General features: G+C 41.0%; 1 protein-coding gene across 1 annotated transcript in view; it reads right to left on the reverse strand.

Moving 5' to 3' along the window:
* Positions 1-9,395: 9,395 nt before the first annotated feature.
* The window catches only part of LOC120025780 (hippocampus abundant transcript-like protein 1), a 33,759-nt gene continuing 25,065 nt past the window's right edge, over positions 9,396-18,089 (reverse strand). Inside the window, exons 6-12 of the mRNA XM_038970422.1 lie at positions 17,328-17,546; positions 17,020-17,133; positions 16,256-16,327; positions 15,766-15,878; positions 15,304-15,401; positions 14,674-14,837; positions 9,396-11,258 (exon numbers count right to left, since the gene is read on the reverse strand). Coding sequence (XP_038826350.1) covers positions 11,016-11,258; positions 14,674-14,837; positions 15,304-15,401; positions 15,766-15,878; positions 16,256-16,327; positions 17,020-17,133; positions 17,328-17,546 — 1,023 coding nt within the window. The 3' untranslated portion in view covers positions 9,396-11,015. The remainder of the gene's footprint in view (positions 11,259-14,673; positions 14,838-15,303; positions 15,402-15,765; positions 15,879-16,255; positions 16,328-17,019; positions 17,134-17,327; positions 17,547-18,089) is intronic.

The following is an 18,089-nucleotide window of genomic DNA, read 5'->3' on the forward strand; positions in this document are numbered from 1 at the left end:
CTCCTATGTTGAACATAATAAACGGCTCTCTATCCACCGGATGTGTACCAAACTCACTAAAAGTGGCAGTAATAAAGCCTCTCTTGAAAAAGCCAAACCTTGACCCGGAAAATATAAAAAACTATCGGCCTATATCGAATCTTCCATTCCTCTCAAAAATTTTAGAAAAAGCTGTTGCGCAGCAACTCACTACCTTCCTGAAGACAAACAATGTCTACGAAATGCTTCAGTCTGGTTTTAGACCCCATCATAGCACTGAGACTGCACTTGTGAAGGTGGTAAATAACCTTTTAATGGCGTCAGACCGAGGCTCTGCATCTGTCCTCGTGCTACTAGACCTTAGTGCTGCCTTTGACACCATCGATCACCACATTCTTTTGGAGAGACTGGAAACCCAAATGAGTCTACACGGACAAGTTCTGGCCTGGTTTAGATCTTATCTGTCGGAAAGATATCAGTTTGTCTCTGTGAATGGTTTGTCCTCTGACAAATCAACTGCACATTTCGGTGTTCCTCAAGTTTCCGTTTTAGGACCACTATTGTTTTCACTATATATTTTACCTCTTGGGGATGTTATTCGAAAACATAATGTTAACTTTCACTGCTATGCGGATGACACAGCTGTACATTTCAATGAAACATGGTGAAGCCCCAAAATTGCCCTCGCTAGAAGCCTGTGTTTCAGACATAAGGAAGTGGATGGCTGAAAACGTTCTACTTTTAAACTCGGACAAAACAGAGATGCTTGTTCTAGGTCCCAAGAAACAAAGAGATCTTCTGTTAAATCTGACAATTAATCTTGATGGTTGTAAAGACGTCTCAAATAAAACTGTGAAGGACCTCGGCGTTACTCTTGACCCTGATCTCTCTTTTGACGAACATATCAAGACTGTTTCAAGGACAGCTTTTTTCCATCTACGTAACATTGCAAAAATCAGAAATTTTCTGTCCAAAAATGATGCAGAAAAATTAATCGATGCATTTGTTACTTCTAGGTTAGACTACTGCAATGCTCTACTTTCCGGCTACCTGGATAAAGCACTAAATAAACTTCAGTTAGTGCTAAATACGGCTGCTAGAATCCTGACTACAACCAAGAAATTTGATCATATTACTCCAGTGCTAGCTTCCCTACACTGGCTTCCTGTTAAGGCAAGGGCTGATTTCAAGGTTTTACTGTTAACCTATAAAGCGTTACATGGGCTTGCTCCTACCTATCTTTCCGAGTTGGTCCTGCCGTACATACCTACACATACGCTACGGTCACAAGACGCAGGCCTCCTAATTGTCCCTAGAATTTCTAAGCAAACAGCTGGAGGCAGGGCTTTCTCCTATAGAGCTCCATTTTTATGGAATGGTCTGCCTACCCATGTGAGAGACGCAGACTCGGTCTCAACCTTTAAGTCTTTACTGAAGACTTATCTCTTCAGTAGGTCATATGATTGAGTGTAGTCTGGCCCAGGAGTGTGAAGGTGAACGGAAAGGCTCTGGAGCAACGAACTGCCCTTGCTGTCTCTGCCTGGCCGGTTCCCCTCTCTCCACTGGGATTCTCTACCTCTAACCCTATTACAGGGGCTGAGTCACTGGCTTACTGGTGCTCTTTCATGCCGTCCCTAGGAGGGGTGCGTCACTTGAGTGGGTTGAGTTACTGACGTGATCTTCCTGTCTGGGTTGGCGCCCCCCCTTGGTTTGTGCTGTGGTGGAGATCTTTGTAGGCTATACTCGGCCTTGTCTCAGGATTGTAAGTTGGTGGTTGAAGGTATCCCTCAAGTGGTGCGGGGGCTGTGCTTTGGCAAAGTGGGTGGGGGTTATATCCTTCCTGTTTGGCCCTGTCCGGGGGTATCATCGGATGGGGCCACAGTGTCTCCTGACCCCTCCTGTCTCAGCCTCCAGTATTTATGCTGCAGTAGTTTGTGTCGGGGGGCTAGGGTCAGTTGGTTATATCTGGAGTACTTCTCCTGTCTTATCCAGTGTCCTGTGTGAATTTAAGTATGCTCTCTCTAATTCTCTCCTTCTCTCTTTCTTTCACTCTCTCGGAGGACCTGAGCCCTAGGACCATACGTCAGGACTACCGGGCATGATGACTCCTTGCTGTCCCCAGTCCACCTGGCCTTGCTGCTGTTCCAGTTTCAACTGTTCTGCCTGCGGTTATGGAACCCCTACCTGTCCCAGACCTGCTGTTTTCAACTCTTAATGATCAGCTATGAAAAGTCAACTGACATTTATTCCTGATTATTATTTGACCATGCTTGTCATTTATGAACATTTTGAACATCTTGGCCATGTTCTGTTATAATCTCCACCCGGCACAGCCAGAAGAGGACTGGCCACCCCTCATAGCCTGGTTCCTCTCTAGGTTTCTTCCTAGGTTTTGGCCTTTCTAGGAAGTTTTTCCTAGCCACCGTGCTTCTACACCTGCATTGCTTGCTGTTTGGGGTTTTAGGCTGGGTTTCTGTACAGCACTTCGAAATATTAGCTGATGTACGAAGGGCTATATAAAATAAACTTGATTGATCTAGGAAAACCAAAGTCCAAAGGCTGGGCCTAATATAGTGTATAAGAGGTCATACAAGAAGTTTAGTAGTGTTTCCTATATTGATAACGTAAATAATATTTGCTGGTCTGTGGTGTTTAATAAGGAGCAACCTGACTCTGCAATTGACCCATTTATAAAATGGATTATTCCAGTTACTAATATGAATGCACCCATTAAGAAAATAACTTTAAAAACTGTTAAATCCCCTTGGGTTGATGAGGAATTGAAAAATTGTATGGTTGAGAGGGATGAGACAAAAGGAACTACAAATAAGTCTGGCTGCACAACTGAATGGAAAACATAATGCAAATTGAGCAATCATGTGACTAAACTGAATAATAAGAATAAGAAACTATTCTATGTAACTAGTCTCCCAGTCCCTGCCACTGAAAAACATATCCACGATTCTGCCACCACCATGCTTCACCGTAGGGATGGTGCCAGAATTCCTCCAGGCGTGATGCTTGGCATTCAGGGCAAAGAGTTCAATCTTGGTTTCATCAGACCAGAGAATTTTGTTTCTCATGGTCTGAGAGTCTTTAGGTGCCTTTTGGCAAACTCCAAGCGGTCTGTCATGTGCCTTTTACTGAGGAGTGGCTTCTGTCTGGCCACTCTACCATAAAGTCTGCTGCAGAGATGGTTGTCCTTCTGGAAGGTTCTCCCATCTCCACAAAGGAACTCTACAGCTCTGTCAGATTGACCATCAGGTTCTTGGTCACCTCCCTGACCAAGGACATTCTCCCCCGATTGCTCAGTTTGGCAGGGCAGCCAGCTCTAGGAAGAGTCTTTGTGATTCCAAACTTCTTCCATTTAAGAATGATGGAGGCCACTGTGTTCTTGGGGACCTTCAATACTGCATAAATGTACCCTTCCCCAGATCTGTGCCTTGACACAATCCTGTCTCGGCTCTCTACAGACAATTCCTTCGACCTCATGGCTTGGTTTGGGACCTGTGGGACCTTTCCAAATCATGTCCAATTAATTGAATTCACCACAGGTGGACACCAATCAAGTTGTAGAATCATCTCAATGATGATCAATGGAAACAGGATGCACCTGAGCTTAATTTTGAGCCCCATAGCAAAGGGTCTGAATATATAAATAAGGTATTTCGAGTTATGAAAAAATATATATCTATAACTTTGAAAAATAATCTAAAAACCTGTTTTTCTGAATACTTTCTGAAGGCACTGTCTGTAGTGGTGTAATAATGTTATATGATGTACTGTTTTATCTTTTGTTTTTTTGTGTGATGTAAGTGCCTTAATGTGTTTGGACCCAAGGATGAGTAGCTGCTGCCTTAGATACAGCTAATGGGGATCCCCAATAAATACAAATACAAACCCAGGTTTAACATTTAAAGCATTAGACCTCACTAAAGGCATTAGTCATACAAAAGTTATACTTAAATCTGAACTGGTTCTCTAGTAAATTAGTAAGAATGTCTCATCCCATGTTCAAAAAAACAAAAACAGGAGCTGATCGTGGCCTACCGGAGACAGAGGGAGTGGAGATGGTGAAGAAGGCCCAACAGCGCCTTTACAACCTCAGGTGGCTGAAGAAATTCGGCATGCTCAGCCACCCGAATCACAGTCTATTTGCTCTGCTACCATATAGCAGAGACAGTACAGGAGCATCAAAGCCGGGACCAAAATACTGAAAAACAGCTTCTATCTCCAGTCCACAGACTGTTGAACAGTTATCACGACATTTCCTGTAGTAAGAGACAAAGAAAGACTCACTCACACAAAATGCACACACTCACTTCATACACACGCAGACTCCTGCATTCACATATACACTCACAGACGCATATGCCCATGCCCACAAACACACAAACTCACAGCCAATGCTGCTGTCCCATGTATATACTGTAGATACATTAAACACTGAAACATTTCTATTATACTGTTTTTCATATTGCGTATTCATATAATGTATTCTTCACTTAGCTCATTCTAATATATCAACTACTGTACATTGCATTTTGTTACACTATTTACAGTTGAAGTCGGAAGTTTACATACACCTTAGCCAAATACATTTAAACTCAGTTTTTCACAATTCCTGACATTTAATCCTAGTAAAAATTCCCTGTCTTAGGTCAGTTAGGATCACCACTTTATTTTAAGAATTTTTTAATTATTTATTTCAGCTTTTATTTCTTTCATCACATTCCCAGTGGGTCAGAAGTTTATATACACTCAATTAGTATTTGGTAGCATTGCCTTTAAATTGTTTAACTTGGGTCAAACGTTTTGGGTAGCCTTCCACAAGCTTCCCACAATAAGTTGGGTGAATTTTGGCCCATTCCTCCTGACAGAGCTGGTGTAACCGAGTCAGGTTTGTAGGCCTCCTTGCTCGCACACACTTTTTCAGTTCTACCCACACATTTTCTATGGGATTGAGGTCACGGCTTTGTGATGGCCACTCCAATACCTTGACTTTGTTGTCCTTAAGCCATTTTGCCACAACTTTGGAAGTATGCTTGGGGTCATTGTCCATTTGGAAGACCCATTTGCGACCAAGCTGTAACTTCCTGACTGATGTCTTGAGATGTTGCTTCAATATATCCACATAATTTTCCTGCCTCATGACGCCATCTATTTTGTGAAGTGCACCAGTCCCTCCTGCAGCAAAGCACCCCCACAACATGATGCTGCCACCCCCGTGCTTCACGGTTGGGATGGTGTTCTTCGGCTTTCTTCGGCTTGTTCTTCGGCCCTTTTTTCCTCCAAACATAACGATGGTCCTTATGGCCAAACAGCTCTATGTTTGTTTCATCAGACCAGAGGACATTTTTCCAAAAAGTACAATCGTTGTCGCCATGTGCAGTTGCAAACCGTAGTCTGGCTTTTTATGGGTTTTTTGGAGCAGTGGCTTCTTCCTTGCTGAGCGGCCTTTCAGGTTATGTCGATATAGGACTCGTTTTACTGTGGATATAGATCATTTTGTACCTGTGTCCTCCAGCATCTTCACAAGGTCCTTTGCTGTTGTTCTGGGATTGATTTTCACTTTTCGCACCAAAGTACGTTCATCTCTAGGAGACAGAATGCATCTCCTTCCTGAGCGGTATGACGGCTGCGTGGTCCCATGGTGTTTATACTTGCGTACTATTGTTTGTACAGATGAACGTGGTACCTTCAGGTGTTTGGAAATTGCTCCCAAGGATGAACCAGACTTGTGGAGGTCTATAATTTTTTTCTGAGGTCTTGTCTGATTTCTTTTGATTTTCCCATGATGTCAAGCAACGAGGCACTGAGTTTGAAGGTAGGCCTTGAAATACATCCACAGGTACACCTCCAATTGACTAAAAGTATGTCAATTAGCCTATCAGAAGCTTCTAAAGCCATGACATCATTCTCTGGAATTTTCCAAGCTGTTTAAAGGAACAGTCAACTTAGTGTATGTAACTTCTGACCCACTAGAATTGTGATACAGTGAATTATAAGTGAAATAATCTGTCTGTAAACAATTGTTGGAAGAACTACTTGTGTCTTGCACGAAGTAGATGTCCTAACCGACTTGCCAAAATTATAGTTTGTTTACAAGAAATTTGTGGAGTGGTTGAAAAACGAGTTTTAATGAACCTCCAACCTAAGTGTATGTAAACTTTCGACTTCAACTGTATATACTGGACTCTCATAGCTCACTGTAATATATCTTCTGCTGTACATATCATTCTTTGTATATATTTTTGGTGTATATACGCGTAGATTGTATTTCAGTTGTTAACTGAATTCGTTCTGCCATTCATCATTTCTTGTTTCTAGTTGTTTGACATTTTTGCTGCACTGTCAGGAACTAATAACACAAGCATTTTGCACCCACTATAACATCTGCTAAACTGTGTACGCGATCTCTAAACTTTGATTTGTGTATCAAGCTGCGATCCTAAGACTGTCACTTCATGTGACCAGCAGTCACCACGGAAAGGAATGTGAAGAGAGAAAGCTGTCACGTTACTGTTGCACCAAGATTTTTTAGGAGGGAATATAATTTCCTCAACTGATGATCTGAAACATAACAACTATCCTCAGCAAGGCATCATACATGTGTCTGCCTTGAGGGCAAACACCGTCCAAACAGACATTTCACACTGGCAGCACAAATCTCCGATCGGGGTTTCTATTGGGAAAATACAGTAAACTACACAGCACACCACTGCCACCAAGTGATCAAAATATGAACACACAGCTTTAAAAAAAAAAGTTAAGAGTACATTACTTCCGTCATGTTTTTTTTATTAATAATTAAACCATATTTTTTTTTTAAGACAAGACATAAAATGTATACATAGCCCATGTACATCTCATTTGTTTGTGCTATCATGAGCAAAAACATCCACTCCATGTACACCGTTAGTATTTACATATGCTCCGTCCCCAAATTGCACCCTATTCCCCATATAGTGCACTACTTTTTGACCAGGGCCCATAGGGCTCTGGTCAAAAGTAGTGCACTATATAGGGTATAGGGTGTCATTTGGGACGAACATGTAGTCATTTTTCTTATCTTCAAAAATGAACATGTTTACTTGTTAGGCACGTTTTGTATAATAACCCTCTCGTAAAGATGCTGGGTGCAGATGCAGACACAAAGAACACACGGTGGAATGTGTTGTCTCCTGGTTAGAAACCATCCTGCAAACAAAACTACGAAGTTGATGTGTTGTGATGGTAGCAAAGTCATGTTCTAATCATTTTACACCACACAAAACAACAAAAAATACTTCATGGGTGCATTTTAGATTTGTGGGCAATAGCATTCTTAAACTGTTCCAAAACTATAGCGGTCCTAGAGATATGTACTACAACCATTCCCAAGATACTTTCCCATAACATATACTATTACATTACAATGCAAAAGTCTTCATCATCGAATTCATTATACTAATATACTGTACATAGTTCATTTTACTCTTACAGACTGGTTACAATATAACACTGGAGGAAATTAAACAACAGTCACTCTGACTGAAAGTAGGGGAGAGCGGGGTAAGTTGAGAATTTCTTTACATTCCGCATCACTCCGGCAAGGGAAATATACAGTAGTGTTCTAACTAAGAAAGATATCTACATATATTTCAGGATGTTGTGTATCCCTGGAAATAATCAGAATTCATGTAAATATTACAGTTTCCAAAACATAGCTTGTCCAAAGAATGTGGTCTCTTGGTACAATTTACACCAGGTATGGGGTAAGTTGAGCCACGGGACAGTGTGTTAAGCCGCTTTTGAATGTCTTTATTGAATTAAATGCTAACACTACCTTTTTAAAACCAAGTCTATGTTTATTTCCCAAACATAAACACAATCACCATAGATTTTTTTTGTCTAGTAATCATTTTAAGCATATTTTAACACAGGCTTAACACCTAACAAATACATTAACATAGGCCAGGCCCTGTTGTTATCTAATATCCCAGCGAAAATGCGTTGCATTAAACCTGTCAAGAAAACACTTACATTTGCTCAACTTACCATTGGATCAACCAATGGCTCAACTTACCCCAAGGCAAACATTTTGACTATATTAGCCCACACAGCTACAAGGATGCACTTTCATGCTTGTTTTAGGACCTCATATTGAAGCTTATAGAGACCCCAACTGATGTATAGAACAATCTTAAAATTATCTACTTTGCTTTAGATATAAGCATTATGAAACCTCGAACAATAAATTCCTTTGACTTCTTGAAAATCTGTTTTTTTAGATCTAGCTTGCTTATCACCTTTTCCATGTGGTTTCTTCCTTCACAGACTCCATTAAATTATGGCATCTTCCTAAATATTTGGTAAATTATACATTTGTGTATGGTTTGCTAGAAACCCCTTTGGTTCAACTTACCCCCACTGTTAACCTCCTTCTGACATCAATTTATGGATTCTTGGTCAAGATACTTCATAACAGGATTGGGGTTGGAGGTGACAGATGGTAAAGCTTTACCTTCTCCTGCTCACTTCAATAATGCGTACAGGTCCCATAGCATAGAAAACAAGGACATGACTGGCAACCCGTAAGGGCAAAGCAGAAGCACTGACACATTCTAATGTCTGGGCACAGGCAATAACCAATCAATTGTCTGGAATAAAACGGTATACCTAATATGCTGTCCATCATATCATTTCAGGGACAGTCAAGAAGACATGCTATATGTGTAGCTGTGTCTTCCTGTCCCATTGGCCACTTTGTTTGAAATATAAATGCTTTGAAAAGTTCACATACCAGTATGACACATTTTTGGAACTTTCTAATATTATACTCTTTTCAAAATCCAGATGTCCCATGGACAGCTATTTACTATTCATGCATTCAAACAGGAATCTCCTTCAGTAAATACTCAACTTAACACTGGCATGAGCCTCTTTAGATGGATAGGTCTAGAGTACACAACTACTTCCTCATTCACATTAGGGAAAACAACTTGGTGTTGTTTTTCACATGGGGGGAAATACTAGTTTCAAAAGCCTAACTTGTAGGGATACAGGACTACTACCCTTAAAGGTGCAATATGCAGAAATCACTTCGCCATTTCCTGGTTGGTAAATTTCGAATAGTTCGCCTAATTTCAGTTTATGTGACAAAACAAGCAACGCACAGTGTGGAGAATCATTGCACCATCTAAACCGCTGTGAAACCTCACAGAAAAGAGAAGGATGATTGTGTACAATAATAACGTGCAACTCGTGTATTTGATCAGATGAAATAGCTTTCACTTCATTTATATTTTATAAACCCTGGGTTAGTTAAATTTGACTCTTGGGGTGTGAAAACTATTTGAGCTAACGATGGTTTTGCAGATGTTAAAATCAGACTTCAAAATAAGGAATTTGAAAGCTGAGGTAGCTAGTAACACTTGGACATATTTATTGAAGAAAAAAAACAATGATTGAAATTCATGATTTTGTCACCCAAATAAAAAAAGGAAACCTCACCTTATATCCACCCCTATAATATACTTCAGAGTAAGGTTATACTTAAAAGACAATGAAGAATCCTCCCAAAAATTACAAAAAGAAAACCAGTAAAAATGTGTCTCACTCAAAGTTGAATATAATATTTTTTACTACCAAAGTAGCCTAGACATTTCGGTCAATATGTTGCAGAATGTTAGCAATATTATTTTTACAGCATGGATAACAGGGTTGGGTCAATTCAGGAAATACACTGAAATTCAAACTCGAATTCCAATTCTCTTCAATGCTTTTCAATGAGGAAAATGTGGAATACTTTCTAAATTGACTGGAAATGCACCCAGCCCTGATGTATAATATCAATAAAATACATCATAAATACATCTTATAAATTATATTCTTCAAGATAAAAAACGTTTTTATACAGTAACAATCAAGATTTCACAGAATGAACAGAAACCGCAGGGCACTGCATGAAACCATAACCCTCAGCGACGATTATGGCATCATTAACACCTCAATTCTGCCTCCTGACATGAGGCGACATCCAGTAAGTATCCTACATACTGTAGTTCCATGTTCTCACCATACAGTAACACTTTTAGCAGTTTCTCTAGGAGCGGTGGTTCAAGTACCGAAACTCTTCACAATAAAGTGTGAGATGAGATCTTGGAGTAAAAAATTACATCAAGATCTCATCTTCCTATGCCAACTACTCTACCATCCTAATCCCCCATGTCTCCCCACAACCTTATAAGACAATGATATGATAAGTGCTCTCTGAAAAACGTGAGTTGTTGTAAGGCTTGTGAACAGAAGATCCCATGAAATATCGGACTAATATCTGAGCCCTTTTATTATGTCATAATCCTATGGCTGCTCATAGTGACATAGTTCCTCTATGAGCAGTCTTCTAAAGTAAATATGTTAAGTGTTGTTGACTACTGGCACAAGTTCTCCTTCTTGTATCGAAATGATGCGCAGCGGAGTTTGAAAATGCGTTGAAGCAATAAAATGCAGGGCACAGCAAGCTCTTTCTCTTCTACCTCCATTAAACATAGTGCTAAAAAAATAAAATAAAATCACTCAATCTCCCCAGCGGGCAAAGCTGGTTGAAATGGCATCATTACAACCAGATTACAACCAGTAACCAGATTTGCCCGCTGGATCCACTATCTCCGCTATCTCTCCTTTCAGACTCTTACAGCAAAACAAGGTCCAGAGTCCTATAGGTGAAAAACTAAAAACACTGGGGTAACCATCCCCCAAAAGATCACAACATCATAAACAGTTTATCAAATCCTCTTAAATAAATAAATACTAGTTCCTATGGGGTAAGGGCGGAGACAGGGGCGTAGACCAGGGAATTAATGGTTGGTTGTGCAGTGCAGAGTTGCACACAAGATTGAGTTAGGTTAGCTAGGCCTCTGTCCCATCCCTATGCCCCCTTTCTCTCTCTCCTCCTCCTCCATTGGGGATAGATAGGCTACATAATTGGCGTGTTGGGGTAGTTCCCATAGCTGGGTGTAACAATACCAAAGCCGCCTGCTGCCCTCCCTCAGTCACACGACGCTGTCCTGCAGCAGGGGCTCAAAGTCCTCATCGCTGGTCGGCACCTGCGTGTCCTCGTCGCTGCCCGGTAACGGGGTGTTGATGTGGACGCCGGCTAGCGTGGAGGTTTCCTTAGTATCGGCGCAGGTCACAACTGGAGGCTCAGTGTGTTCGGGGATAAACAAGGCTACTAGGAACGCCACGACAACCGTGCACGAGCCCAGGAGGAAGGGAGGGCCGGGGATCAGTGATTTCTGTATGGAGAGAGACAGTATATTATAGATATGAAGAGTTTGATTCCAAAACACGATATAGCCATTTTCATACATGTTGGCAAATTGACATGAATTAAAAACACATCTTGTGAAAGACCTAGAGCTATAATTTTTTCATCTTACCATGACATGAGTTTGTGAAAACCCAGACATGACTTTGACCAGGTATACACCGACCAGGTAAATCAAGGTGAAAGCTATGATCCATTATTGACGTCACTTGTTAAATTCACTTCAATCAGCAGAGATGAAGGGGAGGAGACGGGTTAAATAAGTATTTTTAAGCCTTGAGACAGTTGATACATGGATTGTGTATGTGTATCATTCAGATGGTGAATGGGCAAGACAAAAGATTTAAGTGCCTTTGAATGGGGTATGGTGGTAGGTGCCAGGCGCACCGGTTTGTGTCAAGAACTGGACGCCGCTGGGTTTTTCACGCTCAACAGTTTCTCGTGTGTATTAAGAATGGTGAACCACCCAAAGGACATCCAGCCAACTTGACACAACTGCGGGAAGCATTGGAGACGACATGGGCCAGCATCCCTGTGAAATGCTTTCGACAACTTGTAGAGTCCATGCTCTGACGAATTGAGGCTGTTCTGAGGGCAAAAGGGGGGGGGGGTTGCAACTCAATATTTAGGAAGGTGTTCTTAATGTTTTGTACACTCAGTGTATACTGCAAGGTCATTTTATTTTAGAGTGACAAAATGCTATATATCCACCCCAAACAACAGAACTCCCAATTGGGTTTTAAACAGTTACATGTAATAAAGTAGTCCTATCTATACATACATGAATATTAAATGATCCCAAACAGTAAGTCTGATTACATGTAAAATAGCCTTTTGAGTGACTAAAACATAATCCATAATCTTTTTGGGGGCTAGAAATGTTCAAACTAGCAGGAAGTTTGAAAAGACAGGCTGAGTGGGCGGGGAGGTTATATTCATGAGCTTGTCTTGACTGACAGCTCTTTGAAACGCCTATGTCAAGGAACTTGGATACAGTGAGCAGTGTTGCAGTAAAATCGTATCAAGCTAATTTGGTGATACACAAACCAACTCAAACAACATTGAAATTGCATCTGCGTCAGAGTTTTAAACGATCCTTCGCCCCCTTTTGTTCCATGCTGCCTGAAGACCTAGCTAGCCAGTAGCTAGCTAACACCAGACACAGATGAAAGGGGAGACATGTATCTTTGTCATAGTTGAACAGGGCAAACCTTTAATTATATTTTCTGACACCATACAGTCAAATTTTGGCAGCAGTAGAGTAGCTATCTAGTAAAATAAACCACGCCCTTTCGCAAACACGCCTTCTCCGATGTTGGTTAGAATGTGGTACTTATTTAAATTAGGTAAAAGAATATCATGTTACCATTGGTGTATTAAAATGAGAGTTAGGGTGATGTCACCCTATCCCCTTAGTTGTCCCGCCTCCTGAATCCAACCAAGAATTTAACATGGGGGAGGGAACCAGTAACTTTATGATCAAACTTTATCAATGTAGAAGCAACAGTCTTGTTTCATACTTTGATCTGGTATCTTCCAAATATCATCCAATTTCATGAAAAACATGGTTTTGACTGTTCATGAACTTTAAAATAATCAATTTGTTTAAACTATATTTTGCAAAAAGCCTATCACTGTCACGTTCGTTGTAGAAATGAGCGGACCAAGGTGCAGCGTGCGTAGAGTTCCACATATTTATTAAGGTGAAACTTCAAACAACAAATAAATAAACGAACGTGACAGAATATCCCACCACTACAGGACCAAGCAGCGTGCCATAGAGGAAAAGGAGAGCTGGACATTGGAGGAAATAATGGGTGGATGCGAGACCCTTCCTTAAGGAGTAAAAAATGTAAAAATGTGCTTAACAAGTCACATAATAAGCAGCATGGACTCACTGTGTGCAATAATAGTTTAACATGAATTTTGAATGACTAACTCATCTCTGTACCCCACACATACAATTATCTGTAAGGTCCCTCAGTCGAGCAGTGAATTTCAAACTCCGATTCAACCACAAAGACCAGGGAAGATTGCAATGCCTCGCAAAGAAGGGCACCTATTGGTGGATGGGCATAAATAAAAAAGCAGACATTGAATATCCCATTGAGCGTGGAGCATATGGATGGCAGGTAACCTAGTTGTTAGGGCATGGGCCAGTAACAGGAAAGTTTCTGGATCGAATCCCCAAGCTGACAAGGTAAAAATCTGTCGTTCTGCCTCTGAACAAGGCAGTTAACCCCCTGTTCCCCGGTAGGCTTTGTGCAATTAACAAAAGTTTTGATGCATGCTTGTCTGCCCTGCGAAGATAGGGAAGGAGCACACTGGCTGAGAACGGAGGAGAAAAGCGCAAGGAAATCAAAAGATAACAGTGGAAGATGTACAGATAACTCATCCAAACACAGCAGAAAGCTTACACAATATGATGCCCCGTCACCTTACTAATTTAGTAACTTACGTAGATAGCAAGCGAAACTTAGGAGTCACGTTAACGCAGAATTCGTAAATGTGTAAGAAATCTCTTGCCGCGTTTTGTAAACGCAGATCTAAAATGCTTCTTATTGTAATTTCTGCCCAGCATCAGACATCGTGCTTCTACACCTGCATTGCTTGCTGTTTGGGGTTTTAGGCTGGGTTTCTGTACAGCACTTTGTGACATCAGCTGATGTAAGAAGGGCTTTATAAATAAATTTGATTGAATGATGAATACTGTCTGAAGGCACTGTATCTAGAGAGTTGGGCCAACTTTTCGATTTTTTTTATATTGTTCTAATTCTAGGCATTCAGAAACATAGCATTTAAAAAAAATATTCCCTGTGTAATGATAATCGGATGCTAACATGTCTGCCATAGAATGTTGTCGTGTCATGTAAATGCATCATAATGCAGAAAACCCAATGTCTATACTCTCGATACACATGGCTCTGGATATAGCTCGTTTTGGTATGAAACAAGTGTGTCGCATATCGCGTTTAGCAACAAAAAAAACATTTTAAAGAACATCTAAAGTAAATGTTATAGAAGTATGAGAACAACCATAATTCATACACATAGAAAGGGATCCCTGAGCATTCATTTCAGACAGCGACCCATGAGCAATTTCATTTCAGATTTTGTGTTTATCGTGTTTTGGGAATCAAACCCTTCAGATATAACTTATTTTTCTGTAGGAACTTGATTTCACATTCATATAAACACAAATAATATAATCCATCTCTGAATAAAGAAACAGAAGGATTCAGGATTACAGCTAAGGAAAGATTGCAAGTGCTTACTTAGAAATAAATATGTTTTAAAGCTAAAGAAGATAGATGTATATGGCTAGTCTGGCTGGCCCTAGAGGCAGAATGAGAATGTGATATTGGTTTTAGTAATCCATTTACCTCAGCCGGTGGGTTTATAGGTATAGGGTCGATGGGGTATTCTCCCTGGATGGGGTCAATGGTGTTCAGCTCTACGTTGAACATGAAGAAGATAAGGCCATACAGTGCTGGGCCCAGACCGTTACACAGGCCCCGGATACCAGTGATCATTCCTTGCACCAGACCTGAGGAGAGAAAGGTTAGTAGTTTATTTGTCACTAACGATATGTACCACATGTAGCTACATAGACCATCTGCGGTTCGTGGGCAGAACACACAAACAGCATGACATCACAGAAAACACAGCATATACCTAAACATCCATGAGGATCTGTTTTTGATAAAAGTCTATTATAAAAACAAATTCAAATGACAACAGGATTTGTCTGCTATGAAATAAAACAGTCAACGTTAAAAACATCCATGCATTTATATGCTGTGATGTGTCTTAATTGAAAATGGTAGTAAAAAATGTCTCCAAAAAATAAATAACATTTATTCACTATCAAAAAAGGACAACGGAGGAGGAAAGGCAGTACTGTAGAGAACAGGATGAATGGATAGATTACATGGAGGAAAAAAGGGAATGACTTAGAGCAGGACAAATGGATAGATTACATACAGTAAAGGGCATAAAGGGGAATGTTTTACCCTGTTTATCTGGGTCTGCGCTGTGGGACACCAGGGCGCTCACTGCAGGAAAGGTGATACTAGACATGGCTGCTACTGCACCCGCAGCCCACATCATCCTAAAAACCACAGCGAAAGAGACACAGAGGAGACCGTGGTTAGCTACAGACACATACAGTATGATACATCACTTAGCTAAATGGACCCACTCTAAGGAGTCGCACCATCAGGACCAGCCATACTGAGCATGCTCAATGATCTTTGACAAAATCGATTCCCGATCCTCCTTCTCTTTTCTTTTCATTTTAGATAGATTCTAAGATGAAGGAGAAAGATATACCAGTAGCTACATAAACATATAGATTTTACATGTAAAACATTACTTAGTCATTAGAAAAACATTTTTTTTTTGCTAACTGTATGTAGGACAGCTCTGTAGATCACACTCATACCACAGTGAAGAGAGAGTTAAAGGTGACCCACCATGGTTCTGCCGCAAAACCGTACCAGGCCAGCTGTAGAATCTGGAAGCCCAGCCCCAGTAGAACTGTGTTCTTGTTTCCGATCGTTCTCATCAAGACTGTCAGGATAAGTGTCTGCAACAACAAATAATCAATGAATCAAACAAATGTATTTATAATGCCCATTTTATAATCAGAAGTTGTCATTAGTGCTTTACAGATTGCTAATTCGTTTCTTCAGAAATATTGTATGCATAAGAATGACACGAGTTGCTACATTACATTAGAATGCTTTTCTTATAAGTAGGATAGAGCGGGCAGCCTCAGGCTATGTCGACATGATTTACATCTAAACGTGGAGCTAGATTAAATACATTCCAAAGGACAGTCACACATTTGAACTGAGACACATGCTGTTAACCTAAGAACGGACTGTTCGTTAACACATTGCAGTTCCCCACAGACACAGTTAAATGGACTAGCAGAAGGTCACCATTGCGTCAGATACATACCTGGGCTATAATGGAGAGGATTCCAACCACCCCGATGAACACCGCGATCGTTGCCGAAGAGAAGTTAATGACCTGAGTCGGGGTAGAGAGAAAAAAAGAAAGAAAGAAAGCGAGAGAAAAAGAGAGAAAGAGAGAGTAAAAAGAAAGAACGAACAAAAGAAAGAAAAACAGCATTAGCCTCTCTTTCTCTCTTTGCTCCAAGGGTCAAGGGCAAAGTAACAGAACTATGCTAAATGACTAGCACTTGAATGTGCTCAATGGAGATAGAGCTGTACAAGTGGATCTAAAAAGAACACTCTCTCTAAAATTATAGTCGCTGTACTAAAACGAACTGAACCAGAGGTACTGAACCAGAGGAACTGAACCAGAGGTACTGAACCAGAGGAACTGAACCAGAGGTACTGAACCAGAGGTACTGAACCAGAGGAACTGAACCAGAGGAACTGAACCAGAGGTACTGAACCAGAGGAACTGAACCAGAGGTACTGAACCAGAGGAACTGAACCAGAGGTACTGAACCAGAGGTACTGAACCAGAGGTACTTTCAACACTGTGTGCTGAAATAACTTTGCTGTTCTTCATCTCTTGTTGTTGCACTTGTAGTTTATGTAGATGGTGTTATCATTTGCAATCTGGCATGTCTTTCTTAATTGCCCCTAAGGGGATGAATAAAGTTGAATTGAATCTCATGTTTACTGCCAGATGGTGCAGGTAAATGTAGAGGAGTTGTCCTGCCTAAGATACAGGACAAGCTGGATATTTACCTGTCTAAGGTAGAGAAAAAAGCTGGAGTATTGGCCAGCTTCAGGTAGGTAAGACAGGAACACTGTTATACAGATGAGAAGAACCGTGGGATCCTTCCCCACTTTCCTCATCGACTGCAAACAAGAGATAGACCATTGACTTTTAAACAACAGAGAGACAACAACGTCTTTTAAACAACAGAGAAACACCAAAGTCTTTAAAACAACAGAAAGACACCAAAGTATTTTAAAAAGGACAGACCCTCATGAAACCATTAGCTGATGTAGCTTTCTCAGCATAGCATGGCATGCCATGGCATAGCACTCACCTGGAAGGGGTCGGCCTGCTCCCAGGTGATGGGTGCACCCCAGGTGTTGAGCCTCATCTTCTCCGGGAGGGACTCTGGCACGGCCAGCAGGATGAAACAGATGTCTGCCAGAGCAACCAGTGTAGCCACCAACACCACCAGGTTGTCACCATAACACGCGGACAGGTACGCCCCGATGGCTGGACTCGTCACCAGGCTGGCAGCAAACGTAGCCGATACCTAGGGACACAGGAGGAGAATTTTCGTTTCAAACACACAGTTGTTTCGAGGTCAGTTTATATTTCATCATGATAGTCCACTCAGTGACAAGTGTCACTGTTTTCCATCAAGTCCTTGTCGTATGTTTTGTGTTGTGTATTTTTTTGAATTGTGTTGGAGCCAATAGCTGTCAACGACCCAATTGTCAGGGATGCAGTCATTTTTCACAAGTGGTTGAGCTACAAAGGAAAAGGAATTTATGTTCATTCAAGGCCAGGGCTCAAAATACAAAGAGAAAAGGATGGGAGAATTCAATGGGATATGTTATACTGCAAGCATTTGGTTGCACCTGCTACCATCTACTAATCTGTGTGCACAACCAAATAACTTTGATTTGATTTACTGCATGCTGTGACCTCAAGGGACCCATCACGACACAACAGTATTAGATATGAAAACCACCGTGTGAAGCATAGGCTTGCAGAAACATGACACTACCGGCATCTATTCTCAGCACAAAAGAGCACATTGCATGACCCTTGTAGAATTACGGAACTTGATCTT

Source organism: Salvelinus namaycush, chromosome 31 (assembly GCF_016432855.1).
Source record: "Salvelinus namaycush isolate Seneca chromosome 31, SaNama_1.0, whole genome shotgun sequence".
NCBI lineage: Eukaryota > Metazoa > Chordata > Actinopteri > Salmoniformes > Salmonidae > Salvelinus > Salvelinus namaycush.